This window comes from Dendropsophus ebraccatus, chromosome 2, assembly GCF_027789765.1.
Source record: "Dendropsophus ebraccatus isolate aDenEbr1 chromosome 2, aDenEbr1.pat, whole genome shotgun sequence".
NCBI lineage: Eukaryota > Metazoa > Chordata > Amphibia > Anura > Hylidae > Dendropsophus > Dendropsophus ebraccatus.
Genome location: NC_091455.1, coordinates 100256679 through 100283584, shown reverse-complemented (window position 1 = coordinate 100283584; position 26906 = coordinate 100256679). Strand labels below are relative to the sequence as shown.

The window sequence follows — 26906 nt, the reverse complement described above, 5'->3', positions numbered from 1 at the left end:
ATTACTATTTAAAACACCCTCAAAAACTCGATTTTCCCAAATAGGTGTAAAATCTAAATGTCCTACAAAATGCAAGGATTTTTTCAGTGCATTCCACGTTTTATCATATAACATAACAAACGATAATACCCCCAAATTCTCCGCTGTGCATTGACCCGCTTCCAAAATCTCAAAAAAATCTGTGAAACAAGTTTTATTCATATCCATCATGTATTTGATTATTGGAGAAGACTTCCATCCCCCCAAAGTCTGTGCAACACCCGCCAAAAAATACAACTTAAAATCCGGCAGAGATAATCCCCCTCCCCCCTTCTCCAACTGTGTAAGTGCTTTATATTGTATTCTTACTTTTTTCTGTCCCCACACCAATCTATTCAATATTACAGTTATTTATTTTAAACCAGAGATCTGATATCCAGGGATTTAAATGGAATTAAAAGGGGAGATTTATCAAACATTGTGTGAAGTAAAACTGTCTCAGTTGCCCCTAGCGAAAATGAAAGGTGGAATCTGATTGGTTGCTAGGGGTAACTAAGCCAGTTTCACTTTACACCATGTTTTTCAGAGGTTGGGTCATCAGTCACTAATCAGCAGAGTACCACCATCCCGAATCCCCACCATCAGCTGTTCGGCAACTGCACTACACAGTGAAAGGGGTTGGGAGAAGAAGACTCACTGTTCACTGTGTTATGGCAGGACCTGTTTTCTGCATCTCATCTGCTGTTTACTTGAATGAGAGTTGTGCTACAGCTACAGGTTGCCATCACTATACAATGAACAGAGCCAACTGCTTCCAGCCCCATTTACTGTGTAGTGAGGGCACTGAACAGCTGATCGGCATGGGTACTGGGTATCAGCACCCTGTCAATCAATGACTGATGAGCTATCCTGTGGCTAAGCATTAATCTGTTTTACCTAGATAAACCTTTTAATAAAAAAACTATGACTTACCTTTGCCAAACCCATAATCTTAGGGAATATATAAGAAGAACATGCCTCTGGATGTTGTGCCAGTTTAGTAAAAGGTGTATTAAATGTAGCCTAAGTTAAAAAAAAAAAATAGAATAAGCAGATGTCCCAAATATTATACACTGTAAAATACCAGTTTATGATTTCCCTAAAGCTTTCCATACTTTACTCCTTTTACTAATGATATTTGGGATGCACATTTAAGTACTTATGTACAGAACCTTGACACTAAATGCAGACAATTTTAGTGCAGTTGGCTCATTAACTTGGTATTGTTACCACATTATGCATGTATACAAAAATACAGAGGCTGCATTTTTATACTTTAAGGCAGGGGTGGGGAACCTTTTCCATGTCGAGGGCCGGTCGGGCATTTATAAAATCATTTGAGGGCCGCATACCGTGCGCAGCAGGGTAGCGTGGGTTTGCAGCACCCGGGGCAAGGCAAAGTATTGTTCCCCTAATGCCCCTGCTATTGTAGTTAACCCTCTGTGATGCCCCTTGTACCTGATGTGAATCCTTAGTGATACCCTGTAGCCTGAGTTAGCCCCCCAGTCATGTCCCTGGTAGCCTAATTACCCCCCCCCCCCCTCACACCCAATGATGCCTCTGGTAGGCCTAGTTAATCCCCCCAGTTATGTCCCTGCTAGCCTAGTTAATACCCCCAGTCATGTCCGTGGTAGCCTAGTTTAGCCCCTCAGTCATGTCCCTGGTAGCCTAGATAACCCCCCAGTCATGTCCCTGGTAGCCTAGTCAGCCCCCCGTCATGTCCCTGGTAGCCTAGTTAACCCCCCAGTCATGTCCCTGGTAGCATAGTTAACCCCCCAGTCATGTCCCTGGTAGCCTAGTTAACCGCCCAGTCATGTCCCTGGTAGCCTAGTTAAGCCCCTCAGTCATGTCCCTGGTGGCCTTCTTAACCCCCTCAGTCATGTCCCTGGTGGCCTAGTTAACCCCTCAGTCATGTCCCTGGTGGCCTAGTTAACCCCTCAGTCATGTCCCTGGTGGCCTAGTTAACCCCCCAGTCATATCCCTGGTGGCCTAGTTAACCCCCCAGTCATGTCCCTGGTGGCCTTCTTAACCCCCTCAGTCATGTCCCTGGTGGCCTAGTTAACCCCCCAGTCATGTCCCTGGTGGCCTAGTTAACCCCCCAGTCATGTCCCTGGTGGCCTTCTTAACCCCCATCAGTCATGTCCCTGGTGGCCTAGTTAACCCCCCAGTCATGTCCCTGGTGGCCTTCTTAACCCCCTCAGTCATGTCCCTGGTGGCCTAGTTAACCCCCCAGTCATGTCCCTGGTGGCCTAGTTAACCCCCCAGTCATGTCCCTGGTGGCCTTCTTAACCCCCTCAGTCATGTCCCTGGTGGCCTAGTTAACCCCCCAGTCATGTCCCTGGTGGCCTTCTTAACCCCCTCAGTCATGTCCCTGGTGGCCTTCTTAACCCCCATCCCCCCCAGTCATGTCCCTGGTGGCCTAGTTAATCCCCAGTGCCTGCCCCAAATAAAAAAATAAATAAACATCCCACTCACCTTTCCTCCGCTCTCACGCTATCCAGGTCCTCTTCTCCCTCCTCTCTTCTGTGCCGGTCTTCTCCTGCAGGCGGCGCGCAGTGAAATGACGTCATCGCGCGCGGCCCGCAGGAGTCACAAGACGTGCGCCACTCTGCTGGGGAAGGAGCCGGCACAGACACAGGAAGATGCTGTGTATGCCGGCTCCTGCCTCACCACCGCGGCGCACATGACAGAGAGCCGCAAACCGCAGAAGACGTGTGCCGCTCTGGAGGAGAAGGAGCCGCCATACACAGCGTCCTCCTGTGTCTGGTAACTGTCACAGACACAGGAGGAAGCTGTGAATGCCGGCTCCTTCTCCTCCAGAGCAGCGCATGTCACAGGGGTGCCGCGGGCCGCATCCGGAGGTGTCAGGGGCCGGATGCAGCCCGCGGGCCGGAGGTTCCCCACCCCTGCTTTAAGGGATGGTTCACATGTAGTAAAACTGTCGGAATCCCACCAGCCTCTGTGTCATACAGGCCGTCTATGGGAGGGCTTGCGTGCCTCCTCTCTCCGCACCTCTCGGCTCAGAAGAATTGCCATGTCAATTCTTCTGCACAGAAAGAAGAGGGCGAGCCTTCCCGTAGACTACCTGTATGACACAGAGACTGGCCGGATTCCTAGGTGAAGAATTACGCCACGGAATTCTGCCAGTTTTACTCCATGTGAACTAGCCCTAAGGGTGGGTTCACACATAACTAAATGCGCTTCAATCAGCCAATCAGTGGCTGCGGCGGGACATCAGGATGCTGGAAGCCATAGAAGCAATGTGGAGTGCGGACCGGTGAAGTATTGACTGGGCCGTGGCGGGTTAAGGGGGATGGTGTTTACATATTTGCAGCAGGATGTTCCGTTTCAAGTATGTAATCCTAATCAAACTGACAGTACAGGCTGCTCTGTACAAACATTTTAAAGTTATTTTTAACCCCTTAGTGACCGCCGATACGGCTTTCTACGGCGGTCACTAATGGGCCTTATTCTGCTGCCATCAGCTTTTTACGGCGATGGCAGAGAATAAGGCTGCGGGGCCGGGACGGCCCCCACCCCATCCCCCCGGCTACCGGAGGTAGCTGAGGGGTTGGGGCAGTGTGTGGGGTCCGTCCCGGCCCCCCCCCTTACCGACGATCGCCGCTATTAACGTTATAGCGGCGACCGTCGGTAAAGGAGATTACCGGTGCCGCCGCCGCCTTTCATCTCCCCCCGCCGTGAATCTACGGCGGGGGGAGATGAAATAAGTGTATATCAGACCCCAGATCAGACCCCCCTAGTGCCCCGATAACTAACCCCCCTCCCCCGGCGGCCATCATTTCCAAGATGGCCGCCGCCATCGCTGTGAACCGACTAACGTCGGTTCACAGCGATTAAAAAGTTAAAATGAATGAAAGCCCCATGCTCTCCGCCACCGGAGGTAGCGGAGAGCATGGGGCAGTCATCGGGGACCCCCCTGTGGGGTCCCGGTACAAGCGATCAGCGGTATATACTATATACCGCTGATCGCTTGTACCATGTGCTCCCGGCACTTTTTATCCCCTGTCACCATAAATGATTGGTGACAGGGGATAAAAAGTGATGTCCCCCCCCCCCCCAAGTCGCCCCCCACCCCCACCCCCCCTGTCACCCCCGTCCCCCAGTCACCCCCCCTTCCCCATATACTCACCAGATCCACGGAGCTCCTTCCTCCTCGACGTCCTGGCTGGTTATGAAGTGCGCATGCGCTTCACAACCAGCCAAGCTCTGAAAATTTAAAGTGACAGAGACCAATTTGGTCTCTGTCACTGAACTATGATTACTGTGATAGAAAATATCACAGTAATCATAGTAATACAGTGAAAATGAATATGTAAAGTAAAAAAAGTGACAAACATACAAAAAAATAAAACACACACTTTTTATTATAGTAATAATTGCAGTTTACTCCCAAATTACCCCTAACCCCTCCCCAGATTACCCGTAACCACCGCACGTTGCCCGTAACCACCGCACGTTGCCCGTAACCACCGCACGTTGCCCATAACCACCGCACGTTGCCCGTAACCACCGCACGTTGCCCATAACCACCGCACGTTGCCCGTAACCACCGCACGTTGTCCGTAACCACCGCACGTTGCCCGTAACCACCGCACGTTGCCCGTAACCACCGCACGTTTCCCGTAACCACCGCAAATTGCCAGTGACCCCCTCCAGATTGCCCGTAACCACCCCAAATTACATGTACCCACCCCAGATTACCTATAAGCACTTCAGTTTATCAGTAACAATCCCAGATTGTCTGTAACCCTTCCAGGTTGCACATAACCCCCCCAGGTTCCCCGTAATCATGCCAGATTACATGTAACCCCCCCAGATTGCACGTAACCACAGCGCGTTGCCTCTGACCACGCCACGATGCCTCTGACCACGCCACGATGCCTCTGACCACGCCACAATGCCTCTGACCACCGCACGTCGCCTCTGACCACCGCACGTCGCCTCTGACCACCACACGTCGCCTCTGACCACCACATGTCGCCTCTGACCACCCCAAATTGCCAATGACCCCCTCCAGATTGCGGTGCCCATGTCAGATTACAGGTACCCACCCCAGATTGCCTATAAGAACTTCAGTTTATCCGTAACCACCCCACATTGCCCGTAACCACCCCACGTTGCCCGTAAGCACCCCAGATTGTCAGTAAGCACTGCAGGTTGCACGTAACCACCCCACGTTGCCCGTATCCACCTCAGATTGTCTGTAAGCACTGCAGGTTGCCCGTAACCAGCCAACATTGCCTGTAACCACCCCAGATTGTCTGTAAGCATTGCAGGTTGCCCGTAACCACCCCACGTTGCCCGTATCCACCCCAGATTGTCTGTAAGCACTGCAGGTTGCCCGTAACCACCCCACGTTTCCCGTAACCATCCCAGATTGTCTGTAAGCACAGCAGGTTGCCCGTAACCAGCCCACGTTGCCCGTTACCAGCCCACGTTGCCTGTAACCAGCCCACGTTGCCTGTAACCAGCCCACGTTGCCTGTAACCAGCCCACGTTGCCGTAACCACAGCAGGTTGCCCGTGACCACCACACGTTGCCCATAACCACCACACGTTGCCCGTAACCACCCCGCGTTGCCTGTAACCACCCCACGTTGCCTGTAACCACAGCAGGTTGCCCGTGACCAACCCATGTTGTCCGTAACCACCCCAGATTACCTGTAACCACCTCAGGTTGCCCGTAACCACCCCTGGTTGCCCGTAACCACCCCACATTACCTGTAATCTCATTTTTTTTATTTTATTTTAGTAACTGCGCTATTCTAATAACCATTACTAGCTGCGGTTTTGCTCCTGTAAATTGGCGCTCCTTCCCTTCTGAGCCCTGCTGTGTGCCCGTACAGTGGTTTATGCCCACTTATGAGGTACCGTTTTACTCAGGAGAACCTGCGTTACAGATTTTGGGGTACGTTTTCTCTCCTGTTCCTCGTCAAATTGAGAAATTTCAAACTAAACCAACATATTATTGGAAAAATTCGAGTTTTTCATTTTTACTGGCCAATTTTGAATACTTTCCTCTAATACCTGTGGGGTAAAAATGGTCACCACACACCAAGATGAATTCTTTGAGGGGTGCTCTTTCCAAAATGTGGTGACATTTGGGGGGAATCTATTCTGCTGACACTACAGGGGCTCAGCAAACGCACCTGGCGCCCAGAAACTTCTTCAGAAAAATCTGCACTGAAAATGCTAATTGGCGCTCCTTCCCTTCTGAGCCCGGCTGTGTGCCCATGCAGTGGTTTATGCCCACATATGGGGTACCGTTCTACTCAGGAGAACCTGCTTTACATATATTGGGGTGACATTTCTCTCCTGTTCCTCGTGAAATTGAGAAATTTCAAACTAAAGGAACATATTATTGGAAAAATTCGAGTTTTTCATTTTTACTGTCTACTTTTGAATACTTTCCTCAAATACCTGTGGGGTCAAAATGCTCACCACACCCCAAAATAAATTCTATGAGGGGTGCACTTTGCAAAATGGAGTGACTTATTGGGAGATTTTACTCTGCGGACACTACAGGGGCTCTGCAAACGCACCTGGCACTCGGAAACTTCTTCAGCAAAATCTGCATTGAAAAAGCTAATTGGCGCTCCTTCCCTTTTGAGCCCTCCTGTGTGCCCATACAGTGGTTTACGCCCACATATGGGGTACCATTGTACTCAGGAGAACCTGCGTTACAAATTTTGTGGTACTTTTTTCCTCTTTTTCCTCGTGAAATTGAGAAATTTCAAACTAAAAGAACATAATATTGGAAAAATTTGAGTTTTTCATTTTTACTGTCTACTTTTGAATACTTTCCTCTAATACCTGTGGGGTCAAAATGGTCACCACACACCAAGATGAATACTTTGAGGGGTGCACTTTCCAAAATGGAGTGACTTATGGCGAGATTTTACTCCGCTGGCACTACAGGGGCACTGCAAACGCACCTGGCGCTCGGAAACTTCTGCAGCAAAATCTGCATTGAAAAAGCTAATTGGCGCTCCTTCCCTTCTGAGCCCTCCTGTGTGCCCATGCAGTGGTTTATGCCCACATATGGGGTACCATTGTACTCAGGAGAACCTGCGTTACAAATTTTGGGGTACTTTTTTCCTCTTGTTCCTCGTGAAATTGAGAAATTTCAAACTAAACGAACATATTATTGGAAGAATTCGAGTTTTTCAGTTTTACTGTCTTCTTTTGAATACTTTCCTGTAATACCTGTGAGGTCAAAATGGTCACCACACACCAAGATGAATTCTTTGAGGGGTGTACTTTCCAAAATGGGGTGACTTATGGGGGTTTTTCTCTCTGCTGACACTACAGGGGCACTACAAACGCACCTGGCGCTCAGAAACTTCTTCAGCAAAATCTGCATTGGAAAAGCTAATTGGCGCTCCCTTCCTTCTGAGCCCTGCTGTGTGCCCATACAGTGGTTTACGCCCACATATGGGGTACCGTTGTACTCAAGAGAACCTGCATTACAAATTTTGGGGTACTTTTTGTCTCATATTCCTTTTGAAAATGAGAAACTTTAATCTAAACGTATATATTATTGGAAAATTAAAATTTTCCATTTTTTTACTGCCTAATTGTGAATACTTTCCTCCAGCCCCTGTAGGGTTAAAATGCTCATTATACCCCTAGATTAATTCTTTAAGGTGTGTAGTTTCCAAAATGGGGTCACTTATGGGGGTTTTCAGGATACCAGACTTCTAAATCCATTTAAAAAAAGAACTGGTCCCTAAAAAAATCAGTTTCACGAAAATGTGATAATTTGCTGATAAATTTCTAAGCCCCATAACACCCTAAAAAAGTAAAATATGTTTACCAAATTATGCCAGAATAAAGAAGACATATTGGTAATGTGACTTAGTAACTAATTTATGTGCTACGACTTTCTTTTTTTGGAAGCAGAGAATTTCAAAGTTCATAAAATGCAAATTTTTTTAATTTTTCATGATATTTTGATGTTTTTCACAAAAAAACACACAAAGTAGTGACCAAATTTTGCCACTAACATAAAGTGCCATATGTCACGAAAAAACAATCTCAGAATCGCTAGTATACGTTAAAGCATCACTGAGCTATAAGAGCATAAAGTGAGACAGGTCAGATTTTGAAAAATTAGCCTGGTCATTAAGGCCCAAACTAGCTGCAGCACAAAGGGGTTAAGTATTCACTTGGCGCAGGAATAATAAGTCTCCCCCAATATTTTTAATTAATTGTTACATAAACAAACTACTAGATGCTTCTACACACAGTGGTTGGTACCAGGCATGAAATGATAATTGTTGTTAGACATGTAACTGCATTGTGAGCTACACAGCTGTACCAATATAGAAGTAGTGCAATCCCTATATACTATACACAGCAGATAGCATACAGTATTATACAGTCAATTTCATAATAAAATAACTTACCTTATCAGAAGCATACACGAGGTCAAACAGGCCAAGAATAGTTGTGCCAATCCCAATTGCAGGCCCATTTACCATAGCTACAAGAGGTTTCGGAAAATCAATGACTATAGACACTATTTTCCTATAAAAGACAAGAATACTGTACTGTTCAGGAATCAGATAAAACTTATTTTATAAGGAAGAGAAAATAAATGAATGGCGGTTAGTATTGTTATATTTCTGAAAGATTACTCCTTTGTGTCTATGAGACTCGAGGAATTCTAAATCCTATCAAAAGAAATCTGGGTAAGATGTGTGAAATCCAGAATAGCTGGTTATACTAAGCAAGACTATTCTTAGGCCTAGTTTACATATACAGATGCATCAGTTTCCGTTTTTTTGGAGGAACCTGCCTACAACTGATGTCACAACTAATGCCAAAAAGACATCAGTTGTCATCAGGTTTTTGATACTTTTTTTGGTAACCATCAGTTGCCATCAGTAATTATCAATTGCTATACGTTTATTCAATTAGTTGTCATGAGTTTTTTTTCCCTATACAGCATATAGGGGGCAGCAGCACACAGGAGCCGTCTACTATGGGCAGCAGGACATGGGGACATCTCCTATTGCAGGGATAGGAAACCCTGGCTCTACAGCTGTTGCAAAACTACAACTCCCATCCCAGACATGATGAAAGTTGTAGTTTTGCAACAGATTGCAACAAGATTCCCTACCCCTGTCCTAAAGGGTGCTGTACCTGTATAGAGGAACTGGGGGCTGCCCATCCTGCGAGGGGCCACTCTGCCAAGAGCCAGGGTCACAAGGGTAAATAGGGGGTTAGGGACAGGCACAGCCCTTCTTGGAGCACAAGAGGCAAAAGCCGGAGGATGCATAATGCTAGTAAATCTGTTTACTGGCCTGGATTTTATAGAATGACAAGTTGAAAGTAGGGCCTGTCAACCCATTCTGGGCCAGTCCAGGTTACTGGTTTATTGTTAGTTGGCACAGGTGTCGGCGACCAAGTGACCAAGCTTCCAAGTGTAAGGGTATGTTCACACTTAGTAAATCAGACGGAATTCGCAGCGGAATACCGCCTGTCTACGTGTGCCATAGCTATGGGAGAGCAGGCGTACCTCCACTGCCGCCGCTTTCCACTCGATAAAGTTACATTCCTCCTGATTTGTCTGTAGGAGCCAGTAGAAGAGCCAAGTCTGCGTTCTATGCGATACTGCGCAGTAGACAAAGAATGTTACTTGGGGATGTTGTATTAGTTAGTGGCCACATGGCTTTGGTTTTCTATTGTAGATTGTGTGCATTGTTTTATTTTTTTCTGCTCTCTGAAGAAATAAAGCTGTCTGTTGTCAGATTAAGGCTATGTTCATACACAGTAAAATGATACCAAAATATATCTGTTTTTCCTATGTAATAATATGCTCCATTGAAGTCTATGGGGAATTGGCCTTAAGTGTACATACAGTAGAGAGAAATGCTCATGATTTAAAACCTGTTTTTACTACAAATTGCTTTTTTCCCCATCTTTTTCTACACAAGTTTTTATTTTGATGGGAATAAAACATTAAAAAGGTTGTATTTCTAGAAGGTCAATTAAAAAAAAAACACAAATTTTCCCTCCCAAAAGATAAATCATCGGATAAAAGTGTCAAACGCAAAAATAAGGCAAAAATATGTCCATAATTTAAAACAGACTGTAAAAGTACTTTTTAAAATGTGGCTATTTATTTATTTACAGTTTTATAATACTGGCATAAAAACAGCATGTGAACATAGCCCAGAACTAAAAAAAAAACACTGTGATGTTGTGTAATTTGACAACCACCTCAGATACCTGGGAGATACAGTTTATAGGCAGGCATGACTTACACACACTTTCTATTTAAAAGAAGTTTAGCACTACACATGTATAGTTTATACTAACTAAATCATGAGCTTTGAAGAGTGATAGTGTGAAATGTAAAATACTTCACTATCCCTGTGGATTCTTCCACCATTTCTTCAAGACTTCCTTTGAAAGGTTGAAGTGCATTATTCAAGTCATTGCCACTGCTAAAGTAGTCTCCTTGTCCTGTGCAAACACACAATAAAGAGGCTTAGTTCCATTTATTTTTTAATTCATCTTTAATTTATCTTATGTTTAATTACTCATGGGGTTTTCAAAAGAAGAAAAACAAACTTGTATTCAAATGTGGTGCAGTTTGCAGGTACCTGATCGAAGTGTATACCTTTATACAGGTGACTTGATGTTAAAAATACCAAAATATAATAACTAAAGGAATTCTCCAAGCTTTTCAATTGATGGCATATTCTTAGGATAGGCCATTAATGCATAATAGGTAGAGTCGGACCCAGTGGCATAGTGTGGGTTAGTTGCTTGCAGTAGGTAGGTAGTCTCATCCCTTAGTTAGGTTCTGACACTATGTAGGTAAGTGACCCCAATAGGTAGGTAATTTCCCCCATTAGGCAGGTACCCCTAACTCAAAAGAAATCATGGAGCTAGCACAGCATTGATAAACAGAAATAGATCTACTACCATGATACTGATATTATGTGGTAATAGATCTTTAGTAGAGATGAGCAATGATCCGAACCCGAACTTTCGGCATTTGATTAGCGGTGGCTGCTGAACTTGGATAAAGCCCTAAGGCTATGTGGAAATCATGGATATAGCCATTGGCTGTATCCATGTTTTCCAGACAACCTTAGAGCTTTATCCAAGTTCTGCAGCCCCAGCTAATCAAATACCGAACGTTCGGGTTCGGATCGACTCAAACCCGAACCCGGCTTACTCATCTCTAATCTTTAGTTATCTGTTTATCCAAGCTGTGCTAGCTTCATTTTGCCGTAGCCTCTATGGAAGGCCTTTTTACTCTATATTCTGTTAGCATATGTATAGTAGATCTAGCGATGAACAGATAGGCACCACAATAGGGACAATCATATTAGTATTCTTATAAAAAAAAAAACTTGTGCTATAAACCTATACCTAGATAGTTAACCCTAATGCCATTTTGTAGAAGCATCTCTTTATTCTTCCATTAGGGTACAAACACACACACCGTATACGCAGGGTATTTTCTGCTGCGATACGCAGCAGATTAGATCTAAATAACTGAACACAGCATCAAATCTGCACCATCAAATCTGCTGCAGATCTGCTGTGTATACGGTGTGTGTGTTTGTACCCTTAATATATTTTCTATGTTGACGCCATTTTGTTGTAGCCTTTTTTTGGAAGGCCATTCTGTGTCAGCGCCATCTTGCCATAACCTTCATGGGAGGCGTTCTCACTCAATATTTTGACGTTAGCACATGTGCAGTAGATTTTACAAAAGCTGGTCAAAACTATGACAGGAACCATGATACTAGTATGTTCATTACTACTTTATGTTCCATATCTATGACATAGCTTAATAATGGAGTGGGGGTAACATCTGGGTTTCCAACCTGACTCTGGATGAAGCTGATGATCAATTGTATAATTGTATGTTTTTATTTTTTGTTTATATTATAATAAAGATTGTTTTGATGTCAACCAATTTATTTGCATGTGCTTTCTTGTTGTTTTTTTGTTTTTTTAACTGTAGTAGGAGGCATACTGATTTTCATTTGTACATGAAAGATGTTTATGAGCCATATCCCTTAGGGGACACAGCCAGTTTTCATTTTTGCGTTTTCGTTTTTCCCTCCTCGTGTATATAAGGCCATAGCGCCTGCATTTTTCCACCTAGAGACCCAAGTGAGCCCTTATTTTTTGCGCAACTAATTGTACTTTGCTATGGCAGATGTAATTTTTGCCTAAAATGTGCCGGGAAACCAGAAAAAAATTCAAAGTGTGGTGAAATTGAAAAAAAAAACGCATTTCTTTTATTTGGGGGAAATGTGTTTTTACGCCATTCACCCTGGGGTAAAACTGACTTGTTATGCATGTTCCTCAAGTTGTTACGATTAAAACGATATGTAACATGTATAACTTATATTGTATCTGATGGCCTGTAAAAAATTCAAACCGTTGTTAACAAATATACGTCACTTAAAATGGCTCCATTCCCAGGCTTATAGCGCTTTTATCCTTTGGTCTATGGGTCTGTGTGAGGTGTCATTTTTTGCGCCATGATGTGATCTTTCTATCGGTACCTTGATTGCGCATATATGACTTTTTGATCGCTTTTTATTACAATTATTCTGGATTTGATGCGACAGAAATTGCGCAATTTTGCACTTTGGGATTTTTTTGCGCTGACGCCGTTTACCGTGTGAGATCAGGAATGTGATTAATTAATAGTTTGGGCGATTACGTACGCGGCGATAGCAAACATGTTTGTTTATTAATTAATTAATTTATTTTTATTTATAAAATGGGGAAAGGGGGGTGATTCAGACTTTTATTAGGGGAGGGGATTTTGTGTTATTAAAAATACATTTTTCTTTTACTTTACACATATACTAGAAGCCCCCCTGGGGGACTTCTAGTATATGTACTCTGATCTCTCATAGAGATCCATGCAGTATAGTTATACTGCATGAATCCATGAGATCGGTGTTCTATTACTTTTGGCTGCTGCAGCCAAAAGCAATAGAATGCCGAGCCGGGATCAGCGCCATTACGGAGCAGACCCCGGCCCGGGATGGATGCAGGGATCGCCCCCCCGCAATCGCGCCGCAGGGGGGCGATCCCCCCACTAGACCACCAGGTATGAATAAAAGCAAGTATTTAGAAGCAGCTGTCAACTTTGACAGCTGCTTCTAAGTACTTAATTAGCGGGCACGGCGATCGGACCGTGCCCGCTAATAGCCGCGAGCCCGGGCTACACGTGGCACCCGGGATCGCGGCAGCTCAGAGGGTGGTCGCCGCGCGACCCCCCTCTGAACTCCCATAGCGGCACGAGGACGTTCAATAACGTCCTGGTGCAGCTATGGGATATAAGTAGTGCTGATAGCAATTACTTATATGGTTGGAAACAGTGCTGGGGGCTATAAAACATGGCTTTTTTAACTAGAGGCATGTTTTTATAGGGACTGGTTCCTTTTAACTGAAAAACCTGGATAACTTTCTTTTGGGTCCCTTCACACCTTCAGTACTGCAGCGGATTTCACTCTGCGATACTCACAGAGGATTTTCATTCCACTGCAAGAATGTAGCACCTGTCCACTTAACCCACCACTGCTGGGCTAATACATTACCTCATCGCTCCTTCCTGCTTCTCTGGCTGTGAGCTCCCTGGCGTCCTGCTCAGCCAATCAGGGATGTCAGAGAGTCGGAGTAGCAGGCGGTAGCACAGACAGGTAATGTATAAGCTTGTGTAAAGCTGGCAGCTGATGGGTTAAGTGGGCAGGTGAATGAAAATCAAGGAGACCGTTCATATATCCATCTGTGCCTCCAGAACATAGAAAAAGCTTTTATTCTTCAGTGCAAAGAGTAAGATACTTTACTAAACTCCTAATATGCTGCAAGCTATGAGACCTCCTCATTCTCCCACCCATCACTGACTTAGCTTGATTGTCAGTCAGGGCTCAGCTTCCAGCTAACCAACAATCAAGACATAGGGATAGGAGGGGGAGCAAGGAGATATTACAGCCCAAAGCACTTGCACATCAGGAGCAAGGGAAAGCCTATTTGACTTTTGCAGTAAATAGCATTTTCTGCATTCTGGAAACACAGACACATGTATGAAAGGTTTCAGGTCTCCTTGACAGCTAACAGCTAAGAGTTTTAGCAGCTTCAACTCTGAATTGAGGCTGACAGATTAATGCCATTTGCATGAACCATGTACAGCGATGTATAAAGTCTTTATGGTTCATGCATGTAATGGAACATGTCCTGTTTTTGTTCTCATTGGTTCATGTGCAACCCAGGATAACAAATAATGATAGGTGTGGAAGCACATAAAGGTAGACCTCACCTCATGGCAATCTATTGGCTATATATAACAGATCCATACAGAAGATCATAGAAAAGTGAACTGAGCCATAATAACCACAGTAATTTACTATTTATATTAGCTGGTAATATACACATGGTTGTACCTGTATCAGATGCAAAGAAATATGGTTCTGTTTACTCTTTATGGGAAGTTTATTCTCATATTTTATGCTGAACACGGCAGAACTACTATTTACTTATAGCAGACACCTTTCCTGTGTCCTAACAATGGCTCCCAGTACTCGGATGCCCCCAGAACATATAATAGGGCTAAAATATATAAGAAACAACTAGTCAGACAGTCAGTCAGTCAAAAAAGCAAATATATAAGACATGCATCAATGCAATGAGGTAACAAATAACATAAATAAAAGCTCACCAATAGTGATGGGAGAGTACTAAAATGCTCGGGTGCTCGTTACTCAAGACGAATATCTCCAGATACTCGAGTGCTCATTTCGAGTAACGAATCCCATTGAAGTCAAATGGGAAATTCGAGCATTTTTGCAGGGGACCCAAGTTCGGTAGAGGGAAGGTTGTGCGAAAACCTGTCAACCTCAGAAAATGATAGAAACACAACGGAAATGGACAGGAAACAGCAGGGGCAGCATGTATGAATGCCTCTGCGGCTGCCTAATGGCACCATTATGCCTAATTCATGTCAACAGCTTGGTTAAAACAGAGGTAGCCATATAAACCACCCAAAAACTCAGCCTGACACAGCATGGCAGTGAGAACACAGTAACTACCATTAAAACAGAGGTAGCATATTAACCACCCAAAAACTTAGCCTGACCCAGCATGGAGCTGAGATCACAGGGAACCATTAAAACAGAGGTAGCATATGAACCAGCCCAAAATTTAGCCTGACACGGCATGGCGGTGAGGAAAGAGTGACCAAGGTAGAAGCGGTAGACAGTGAGCCTCCCAAAAATTAAACCAGGCACAGCATGGTAGTGAAGACACATAGCCTATCTTCTATGGGATCCCGGCCGGAGCATATACTGTACGGGGCCGCAAATAACTGACATGTTAGTTTTCTGCGGCCGCAATTCAGTGAATTGCGGCCGCAGAAAGACCTGTCAGTTCACACAATGAAGCGAGCGGCTCCGGACGCTTGCTTCATTGTGTGCTGTGGGAGGTTCTGATGCGGGCGCGCTCTGATGCACCCGCAGCAGAATCCTGCGGCCAAAAGATCATCCGGCCGGGATGATCCGTGCAACCAGCCGGTCTCTGAACATAGCCTTAGACAGCAAAGTTTGCATTGTTCATTGTAGCACTATGTGGTAATAAATGAAACACATGTTTGTGCATTTTTGAAGATTCTTCTCGTATTTCATTTGGAAAGATGGGCAAGGTCAGCTTCCTTCATTTTTTTTCCCTTTTTTTGAAAGGCAATTTTCTGCCATGTTCTGCCCCTTCACCGCCAGAGGAGTATGTATCTCCTTCCAGTGCAAGGATCTGCAGGCCCCTGTGGCAGGGTATGGGCAGACAAAACCAATAATCCACTCTTAAGGAGAAAGATATTGCTGCAACCTTTGGACAATTTCCAGAGTTGTGTATCTCTGAGCTTCATCTTTCCAGAATGAGCAAAACACTGTGCAGTCTTTGTTACGATTTTGTAATAAATTTGTAATAAATGTGCTCAGACTCAGGGAAGGGTCCAGAAAAGAGTTCCTCGGAGCAGGGTGATGGTGGTGGATCTGTATCCCTTCCTTCCCTGGAGGGGCCAGGCTGTGGGGAGGGAGGCTGAGCTGCTGGAGCAAGGGTTCCACTCCCTTGGCTAGCATGGGTGGACTGCGTGGAAGACTGGGTGGTGGATAAGTTACTGGACACAATATCCGCTATCCACGTCAGCATCTGTTTACGCTGCAGCTGTTTCAACAGTGGTGTACCCTGAGACCCCTTAAGTTGCGAGAAGCTAGGGATTGAATGTCTGCGGTGTGCCACTGCTCCCTCCTCAACGGGTGCTGCTGTGTCACCCTGCCCAGAATCACGGCCTCTGCCCACTGCATCGCTTGGAACCCCATGCCCTCATCCTCGACCCTTACCCCTGGGCTTCACCATTTTATTGACACTGCACAGTCAAGACTGAGATAGCTGCACTACAGATCACAGCAAGCCAAGAAAATATATTACTCAGACTACTTCTGGAGGTAGTCGTATAGAGTCTTTGTGTAAGTGCTGCTATATGGTGTATAGCAGCACTTACACAGGGCAATTAGCAGTGAGCTTGGATATGCCCTCAGTAAGAAATACAGAAATAAGAAAATTTAGTGGTGGTCACACTAGTTTTTGGGAGGCTGTGGTATACAATCTGGTGGTGGCTGCACCTATACACTCTGTGGCACCCCCTTTACATTCTGCAAGCAGTAGTGAACTTAAATATGGCTTGAGTAAGAAAGACAGAAATCTGGAAATATACTAGTGGTCCCAATAGTTTTTGGGGGGCTGTGAGATTCAATCTAGTGGTGGCTGTACCAATACACTCTGTGACAACCCCTTACAATGAGCAGTGAAGTTCTATGCAGGTGTACTACAAATCAAAACAATACAATGTACTACAGCAGCACCACCAGCCACAAAAACATAAAAGTACTGACTACTGAGTACTTCTTAAGGGTCTGTATGCAACACCTAATGTCCCCTTTCTGCCAGCAGCCAATCCCCACAGTGTGCTGCTGAAATCATGGTAGCTGCACTGCAAGTCCCAGCCAGCAGTCTGTAATAATACAATTTAAAAACGATTTGAAGCCCTTACAAGGGCTGTTTGGTTGTTTCGCTAGTATTCCCTGCCTACTGGAACGCTAATTCCCTCTCTAAGCCTTGCCGGCCGCGCTTTTTATATGGCAGGGTCATCTGATTTGGCCAACCAATCGCTGCTATGGACATGTATGGGTCCCACGTGATCGCCGGATGTACCAAAGAGTCTCCTGCATGTTTATTGGCTGAGAAATAGCGCTGAAACTTACAGGAAAGAGATGATGAGATTTTCTCGAGTATCGCAAGATGCTCGTCCGAGTAACGAGTACCATTGAGTACCCTAATGCTCGAACGAGCATGCTTGCTCATCATTACTCGCCAACAGATAACAGAAACTGAATAAGGATGGGCCAGATGATAGCACAAATAAAGCAATGATGAATAGTACAAAAAATGACCCCAACTAGCTTTCCCTAAATCTTTCCCTACTCTAGTTGATAATACAGCACTTTCTCATGTACAGTGCTGTTACTGCAATGCTGTGCCTGCACCTGTTGCCTGGACGTAATGTTCCACTATAGAGAGGAGCTGACCATGGGGCGAAAGAGGCAGAGCTTCAGCTGCACAGCATTGCAGCGCAAGTCACATGATATATAAATGCTGCTTATTTCCAGCTGCAAAGTGGCCAACAACCCAAGTCTACAGCATTCTGGGTCAGATAGGTAATCTGCATGAAATTCTTTGTTTGCTCCATGTATGTGCTGGATTCCTCTGGGTACACCAATTTCTTCACTTCAAAAACACGCAATTGAAATGACTGTCATATGATTTGTCTCTAGCATTTAGGTACATTTATGTGTGTTAGTGAATACAATTTTAATTAAATTATATATGTATTATTATAATAATAATGTACAATACCTGTTACTACTGTTAATACAGAATCATCCTGTCCAGCTTCAATTAGTGCAGAGCTAACTTCTTTGTACATCTGCAATAAGAGACAGTTTACGGTTTAAAAAGATGGCCCTGATATTCAAATCCACTGTATTGTTGTCACTGTTAGCAAATCTATCGGTTCTTTTTCTGTTTGCCAGAGAGCTTTCTATAGTCTGATTAAGAATACACACACATACAAGTCTATTCTGGGCACTACCATAGGTGGTGGTGCTACTAATAAATGAAGGTGTACACAAAATGATTAGGATTTAGAAACTGCCTCTGTTGTGTGCATTAGTTGGGTCCTTTAAAATGTATTCTCCTTAAGACCCTGCCTCAGCGACCAGTTCATATTGACCATAGCACCTACATGGTGAGAAGAGTCCCCCTTGTCTGGTGCAATCACAGGTTGCCAATGGGTTCTTCTATTCTTACAAGAAATGTGTTACTCAATAACTAACTAGGTGTTACCAGTGGGGGGGGGGGGGGGGGCGCGTGGTCTGTAGACTGTGACACCATCCAATCATAATCCAAGGCACCACTGTATTTGCCAAAACAAAGATCAGAAATGGTGAAAATACATAGATATATAGACATTCAAATTCTTCAAACAGTAGCTGACGGTCACCATCTGTTCTTATTTCTTTATTTAGTAATTGCCAATAAAAATCAGATGGCAAAACATTATGTTAATACTATGGAAATTTTAGGTTATACAATACTGTAGGTATAATTGATTTTAATCTAAACATGCCCAACAACAGGAAGAAGAAAAATATTACCTCACGACTAAAAGCGTTTTTTTTCTTGGGACGGTTCAGTACTATTTTAGTAATGTTATCTAGGTAGGTAACTTCAATGTTTTGATATTCTGAAGAACTGTTCTTCCTTGATTGCTTCCCAGGCTCAGAGGACACCATACACATTACCAAGTGGCCGCTTTGTTTTCCCTAAAAGTCAAAACAAAAGAAAATAGAATGTTAGAACAGGAATCCACCACTTCTTATCAATTCATCAGAAACAATGGCAGCAGATAACTGTAGTGTGATACACATGGCATACTACCTCCTACACATAGGCAATGAAATTTGTTACATAAATGCCCATGTTAAAAACAACCAATGCCGATTTAATTAAAAGTATGTAAAACTTCCAAAACTTTATTTCTATTGGTAAGAACTTGCTAATAAAATTCTGGCAACTTGTAATAACTGTAAATCTGTACCCTAGGTCTTATAGTTGAAATGACAGGATTAAACAGCTTCTGGCTTGTAAAAGGATTTCCAAAAAACTGGAAAGATGTTAGCACATCGGGCTTGGGTGGACCAGATATATAGGTTCACAAACTCTTAAAACCAGTTGGGGGAAAAGGGAAACAAATAAAAGTTTATGAAATACGGGTGGAAGAGATTTCACTGGTCACAATTAAACAACTCTATAATTATCTTTTGGAACTACAGTGGGAATGCAGTTCCAGCCTGAAAGGATCATATGCGACAGATATTCCTTGGTTTCAAGAATAGCCATGTTCCTATATGGAATTTATTCTGTTTCTGTCCATTTTCTTCATGGAAGAGACTTCCATTCAAAGACAAAGCAGGAGGTTCCCGAATCTCCGTGCCGAATCCGTAGTCTTCACAAAAGACTTTTTTTTTTTTTTCTTTGCTGGACAGCAAAGTGAATATATGCTTTAATGTCCCCCATACACCTTCATTACTGAAGACCAAGCCCTCGTTCAATTATTAGTTAACTCTCTGGTCTGGCCCCCGTCCTCCCTATACACAGGAACATTCAACATAACCAAGCATTCCTGTCACTAACGTTATTTCCGTCCTGTTGGCAATCCAGTGCCGGGGCTGTCTGATTGCCAGCATTTTCGGCGGAGTATTCGGCGGAGTATTTACTTCTTTCCTGCAGGTGATTATGTTCTACAGAATACACAGATTATGTATAGGTTCTTCTGCCTATTATAATGTCTCCCGGTGGGGGCTTAACTTATATCTGGCACCTAATTTTAGCTATTTAAGCAATTCCTGCCAAGTCCTTGCTCTCTCTATGTTAGAACCAGTTTGTTGTGTTCTATCTTCAAACCAACTAGAACTGAGAGCAATTCACAAAGCTCTCATTTACTTCTCACCTCAGCTTCTAAATCACACTATAAGGGTAAGGACCAGAGGTGGTGGATGCAATGTCTATAACTTGAGACTTCCATCTGGCGTACATATTCCCACCAACGGTCATGATTCCAAGGGTACTGTTCAGAGATCAAGCCTCGGTGATTACAATAATACCCTTTTGGCTAAAGAGATCCTGGTCTGCCCAGCTCATGACCATGAGTCAAGAGGAATATTGGAGGTTGCCAATATGTAGGAACCTGGTGTCTGGGCAGTTCTGCCACAATCTGGGGTCTCCTCATCTGCCTGGAAGTTGACCTGTTACTTCTGAGGGCTAAGGGCTTTTCAAGCAGAGTGATCAATACTCCCATTCGAGGAGTGAAGCTACCAACAGATCCTAACCTAGAGCCAAGAGAACTTTCCAATTTTGGCGTTCTCCTAGACAGATTGACCCCAGAGACCATTCGGTACCACAAATCCTCGAGTTTCTCCAAGATGGTTTTGATAAAGGATTGTCACCAAGTATACTCAGAGTCCCATTGGTTGCTTCTATGGAAAAAAAACATTCCTACAGAGACCATTCCCCTGGGACTACCAGATTCAAGAAGTGAAAGTATTTATGAGAGCGGTAACCAGGCCTTGCCCAAGAGTGTGCAGACAAGTAAATTTGTGGGACCATTCTTTGGTACTGAAATTATTAGGGAGCCTTTTGAGCCCTTCTTTGAAAAAGCTAACATTAAAAACTGTCTTTCTTTTAGCCATAACATCTTTCACGAGGGTTGAAGAGTTTCAAGCTTTCTCATCTAAAGAGCCCTATAGCACCTTTTTACAGGGTAAAGTACTTTTAAAGTTTCTACCAACTTTTCCCCCCAAAGTGTCCATCTTTAAACTAGATGATTGCTATTCCTGTACTCCCATCCAAACTCGCCTCCATTTCACTCATCCGGAAATTGGGATGCTTGATGTGGTGAGATGTCTAAAGGTATATCTTCAAAGAACTGAGGAATTCGGAGACTCTGAGAACCTGTTTGTGGCTTACATGGGCAGAAATAGAGGCAAGAAGCCATCAATTTCTAGTGCATCAACCTTTGCTATGGACTAGTTTAGACCCTCCGAATTTACGAAGGCTCAATCTACTAGAGCTATGGCTACCCATAAGGTTTTTTGTTTGTTCTGTATGTGGTAAATCCCTGTTATTGTGCTGGAGTGGGATGTAAAGGAAGATTACATTTGAAAGATATTGTGGTTTTCCTTTGGTCAGTGGCACAACTTCCTGCTATATTTTTTTCTTCTACTTTATCAAAAAACTCACTGGTTGTGTGGGTCTGCCTCCTCTTATGCTGGAGGGAGGAGGGGCCAGTTTTGTTTATTATTGATTAAAATTATGTTTACTAGTAAAAGTTCCATGATCATGCTTAGCTCACAGGGGAAAGCATACCCCGTTATTGTGCTGCTGATGGGACTAAGGGAAAACACATTATCCTTCAAATGTAATCTTACTTGTATCCAGGTCCAATCTCCTGAAAGCAGTTTTTATTCTTGTGCTGGTTGAATAAAAAAAAAAAAAAAAAAAAAAAACAACGCAGAAAATATTGGTCATTTGTGTGCTCACAGAGAAGGCAGTCATCTGATTGACGGATACATTGGGTACGTAGGCCAACTACAGAGGGGAGACAGGTATAAAAAGCTGCCTTTAGGAGACTCTACCTGGATACAAGTATAGCTTTCTTTTACAGCATGATAACTAAAGAAAAATAATAATAATGGTAATTGCAAACTTTATATCACATCCCTTGTTGATTTAGATCTTGAAAGTTATAATGACTGACATTTTAAAGCCATAAGAAAAAGGATAATACAACATAAAAAGTAACATTCTAAATAAGGATAAGAAATCAAGTTGAATTAACCTGTATTGGGTCTGGAATCACGAGATTCATGCAATTAAAAGGGGTACTCCAGTATTAGAAAATTTTATTTAAAAAAAAACAAACACCTCAGTTAGTTAGTTAGTATAACTTACTAATATACTGTTATTACTAATAGTACTGGCTTCAGCATGTGCTTCATCACTGACAGGAAATAGAAAACAGAAGAACTACAAAATGTGTATTGTCTCTAGGCCCCCAATTCCTCCCTCTCTGCAGAGACAACACATCATCCTCTGGTTTTAGAGGAGGCTTGGCTGGATCTTGTCTCTGAGCTGGTGGCCCACCCCCTGAGTGATGTCATAATCACTAACCAGCCCTATAGCAACAACTCCTTGTCATAGACAAAGATGCATACATATCTATATCAAGATATTTAGGGAAAGTGATGTGTGTTTACAGCGTGCTGTCTTGTGATGCATAATGCTACAAAGCAGACAGGCAGATGCTGCAACCTCACTGATGTAAAAATCTGCAGCGTATTGAGGTGTTCTGCAACAGCTTTGTGCAGGGAACTGGAAGGAGTGCTGGGAGAGGGGAATAGGCAGGATGGAAGGGATTAATCAAAAGCTGAGGGAAAGCTATGAATTCTGGAAATTGTAATGAGCAACTGCTAAACCAGGAAGAACAACCACGGAGTACAGAACCAAGACCCCCCAAAACAGCTTTGGTGGTTTCAGAACTAGGCCAACAGGTAAGCAATGTTATATGCTTTTACAACATGTTTATTTTTCTTACCTAATGATGGAGTACCCCTTTAAGACACAAAAGCATTTTCAAAAATTCAATTAAAATTCTCATTCAATTAAACTGCATTTAACTCCTACTGGTAACTTTTGGCTTACCTTTAAAAAGTCATCTACTGATCCTCTTAGTGGGCGCTTACATTCCATCATTTTTGTGTAAAGCGTTTAATTCTGGATGTTTAGTACCTTGAACTAAGAGAAATCAGACATTAACAACTCACCAGCTTTGAACTTAGGTCAAAGTTTACAGGCATTGTACATGTAATATTTAACCTACTTTCCTTTAAACAATGTAAGAGTGTGGATATAAATGTAGCTGGATGTAGCTAGAAATATGTATCAGAAGTGACAGAATTGTCTGCAACTAAAAAAATCAGTTCCATGTTTCTGCTTTGTTTTGCTGCCCAGCATGTAAACTAAATGTGACTGTCACAGATATTTCTGCACAAAAATCAGCCATTTATAAAATTTGCCCTAAAATTAAACACACACATTAGATACATGCTGTGTTAGTACAGAAGTGCAAAGACTTAAACAGTTATGTAGCTCCCGGCATCATAATGAATGCTGATGCCAGGAGCTCTGAGGTCTAGTCCTCAGAATACTTTCTGTGCACAGACAGTATTTTGCGGATGTGTGAATAGCCCCTAACTATTTTAGTCTCATTAATCAAGAACTCCTCTGTTTGGGCGGGTTCACACTACGGAATTCTCGCGGACAATGTCCGCGGAATTCCGTCAGCTGTCCACCCGCACGGGCACGCGCTTTTCCGCCGGCTCCATAGACACTATTCTATGGGCCGGCGTATTCCGCGATCCGCTGAAAGAAGTGACATGACACTTCTTTCAGCGTATAGCGGAATACGTCGGCCCATAGAATGGTGTCTATGGGGCCGGCGGAAAGGTGCCCAGATGTGCGGGCGGACATCTTAGATTCTAGAAAACCTTTCCCCATTTATATTAAAAAAGAAACAATCATTACCACAATAATGTAGTGTTCAGCAGCTGAAGATTATAATCATTATTAACAATAATAATAATAGTTTAGATTTACTTTTATTTTTATTTTTTTATGTCTCATGTCTTTTACAAGTCTCATGAATAATTTTAGTTATGTACACTATATTGATTTACATACATATCACATATATACTAATGTTTTTTTCCTGGCATATACTGTACATCAAACATAGGGCTTGGATGCAGTGCACTCATAAGCAGCTCTTCTGATGGCAGTGAAATAGAACTGGTTAAAGTTCAAATGTTTTAACCCTAGCTCCAACACAGTTCCTGCTGGATGACATAAACACTACAGCTCCTCAGAAGGATCAGGAGAAAACTCTTTTGTCTCTGTAGTGTAGAGCTATACAAGGCACCGTGGATTATACCAGCATAAATACATCCCCTTTTATAAGGTGAATTATGTAGTTTGCAGTCATAAATGTGTCTTACCTTTGGGAGGCTTTGCTGTGAGAGCAGTATATACAGAGTGATCAGTTTCCTGCCTGTTTGCTCTGTAGTTGAGCCCCATGTGATGGGAGGAGATATTTGGAATCTAGAAAGCACTGCCTTTATTTAAAGGGGAAATGCACGGCTTAAACTATTATGCTAAGTACAAAGAAGTTAAGCAAGGACTACAATACATCATAGGGTTGCTACCAAAAAACGTCAAATTCTGTGCAACAGAGAAAGGGAAAAAAGGTATGTTTTTATATAACACTAGAAAATGTACCCGGTGCTGCCCGTGTGTCAGTGTGTTAATTAGATTTGTTCTAAGGTGCCCAGGAGGCCAAGCTAAAGGTATTGTTTCATCTGAGCTAATCAGTGAAATTAGTGTATACCTGTAGTGCATAGTTGGAGGGGTTCTGTATACCCACAATGTATAGTTTTTAGGGGTCTCGCATATCTGTAGTGCATAGTTGGGGGGGCTGTATACCTATAGTGTATAGTTGGGGGGGTCCTGTATACATGTAATGTGTAGTTGGGGGGGCTGTATACCTGTAGTGTATAGTTGAGGGAGGTCCTGTATACCTGCAGTGTACAGTTGGTGAAGGTCCTGTATACCTGTAGTATATAGTTGGTGCTGTATACCTGTAATGTATAGTTGGTGGAGGTCTTGTATACCTGTAGTTTATAGTTTGAGGGTCCTGGATACCTGTAGTGTATAATTGGTGGAGGTCTTGTATACCTGTAGTATATAGTTCGGGGGTCCTGTATACCTGTAGTGCATAGTTTGAAGGTCCTGTATAACTGTAGTATAGAGTTGGTGGAGGTCCTGTATACCTGTAGTGTATAGTTTGGGGTCCTATATACCTGTAGTATGTAGTTGGTGGAGTTCCTGTATACCTGTAGTATATAGCTTTGGGGTCCTGTATACCTGTAGTATAGAGTTGGTGAAGGTGCTGTATACCTGTTGTATATAGTTGGTGGAGTTCCTGTATAACTGTAGGGTATAGTTTTGGGGTCCTGTATACCTGTAGTGTATAATTTGGGGTCCTGTATACCTGTAGTATATAGTTGGTGGAGGTCCTGTATACCTGAAGTATATAGTTGGTGGAGGTCCTGTATACCTGTAGTGTATAGTTTTGGGGTCCTGTGCACCTGTAGTGTATAGTTTTGGGATCCTGTATACATGTAGTGTCCTGTATACCTGCAGGGTCATATTTACCATTAGGCACCCATAGTCTGGTGCGTAGGGTAGCACCTTGCAGCGGGGCAGTACCCTCCCGTTCAGACTTGCCAGTATGGCGGTATTGGTCAGGTCTGGTATAGCAGTTTTTTCCAGTCATAGTATGGTGGTATTGGTCAGGTCTGGTATGACAGTGTTACCCAGTCACAGTATGGTAGTATTGGTCAGGTCTGGTGTAGCGGTGTTATCCAGTCATGGTATGGTGGTATTGGTCAGGTCTGGTATAGCGGTGTTATCCAGTCACAGTATGGCGGTATTGGTCAGGTCTGATATGATGGTGTTATCCAGTCACAGTATGGTGGTATTGGTCAGGTCTGGTGTGGCGGTGTTACCCAGTCTCGGTATGGTGGTATTGGTCAGGTCTGGTATGGCAGTGTTATCCAGTCACAGTATGGCGGTATTGAACAGGTCTGGTGTGCCAGTGTTATCCAGTCACAGTGTGGCGGTACTGGTCAGGTCTGGTATGGCAGTGTTATCCAGTCACAGTATGGCAGTATTGGTCAGGTCAGGTATGGCAGTGTTATCCAGTCATAGTATGGTGGTATTGGTCAGGTCTGGCAGTGTTATCCAGTCACAGTATGGCGGTATTGGTCAGGTGTGGTAACAATCTGGCCAATGTTTTAGCATTAGGTAGTTTTTTCAGAGCTACTAAGTGACACATTTTGCTGAAACGGTCCACCACCACCCACAATACGTTTTTTCCCTGTGACGGAGGTAGATCAGTGACAAAATCCATCGACAGATGGGACCATGGACGAGAAGGCAAAGGCATAGGTTGCAGCAAACCTTCTGGTAGGGATCTCGGGGTTTTTGCCCGAGCACATGTTTTGCAAGCTTTAACATACTCAGATACATCCTTTTGCCACTTGGGCCACCAGTATGAGCGAGACAGCAAGTAACTAGTCCCAGCAATCCCAGGGTGACCTGCCAGATTAGAAGCATGAATCTCTTTAAGAACCTCTAACCTCAAATTCACAAACAATTTACCGGGAGGACCACCAGCTGGTGCACTCCCCTGAGAGTTCAGGATAGCATTGGCAATATCCACAGTCACGCCAGAAAGTACTGTACCCGGGGTCAAGATAGTTTTAGGTTTTTCCTTAATAATTTTACTGTCACCAAAACTTCTGGACAAGGCGTCGGCTTTAACATTTTTATCACCCGGGCGATAAGTAACCACAAAATCAAAGCGGGTAAAAAAGAGTGCCCAGCAAGCCTGTCGGGGATTCAATCTCTTGGCCTTGTCCAGATATAACAGATTTTTGTGATCCGTGAGGACAGTAATCTGATGCCGGGCCCCCTCCAGGAAATGTCTCCATTCTTCCAGGGCCCATTTAATGGCTAATAGTTCTATATTGCCGACATCGTAATTATGTTCAGAATTGGAGAATTTCCTGGAGAAAAAGGTTACCGGACGCATAT

General features: G+C 43.6%; 1 protein-coding gene across 1 annotated transcript in view; it reads right to left on the bottom strand.

Moving 5' to 3' along the window:
* Positions 1-24332, bottom strand: part of LOC138783395 (enoyl-CoA delta isomerase 2-like) — a 33417-nt gene extending 9085 nt beyond the window's left edge. The window contains exons 1-7 of the mRNA XM_069958069.1: positions 24248-24332; positions 22896-22988; positions 18791-18958; positions 17991-18060; positions 10409-10511; positions 8447-8567; positions 952-1041 (exon numbers count right to left, since the gene is read on the bottom strand). Coding sequence (XP_069814170.1) covers positions 952-1041; positions 8447-8567; positions 10409-10511; positions 17991-18060; positions 18791-18958; positions 22896-22946 — 603 coding nt within the window. The 5' untranslated portion in view covers positions 22947-22988; positions 24248-24332. The remainder of the gene's footprint in view (positions 1-951; positions 1042-8446; positions 8568-10408; positions 10512-17990; positions 18061-18790; positions 18959-22895; positions 22989-24247) is intronic.
* Between the last annotated feature and the right edge of the window lie 2574 nt (positions 24333-26906).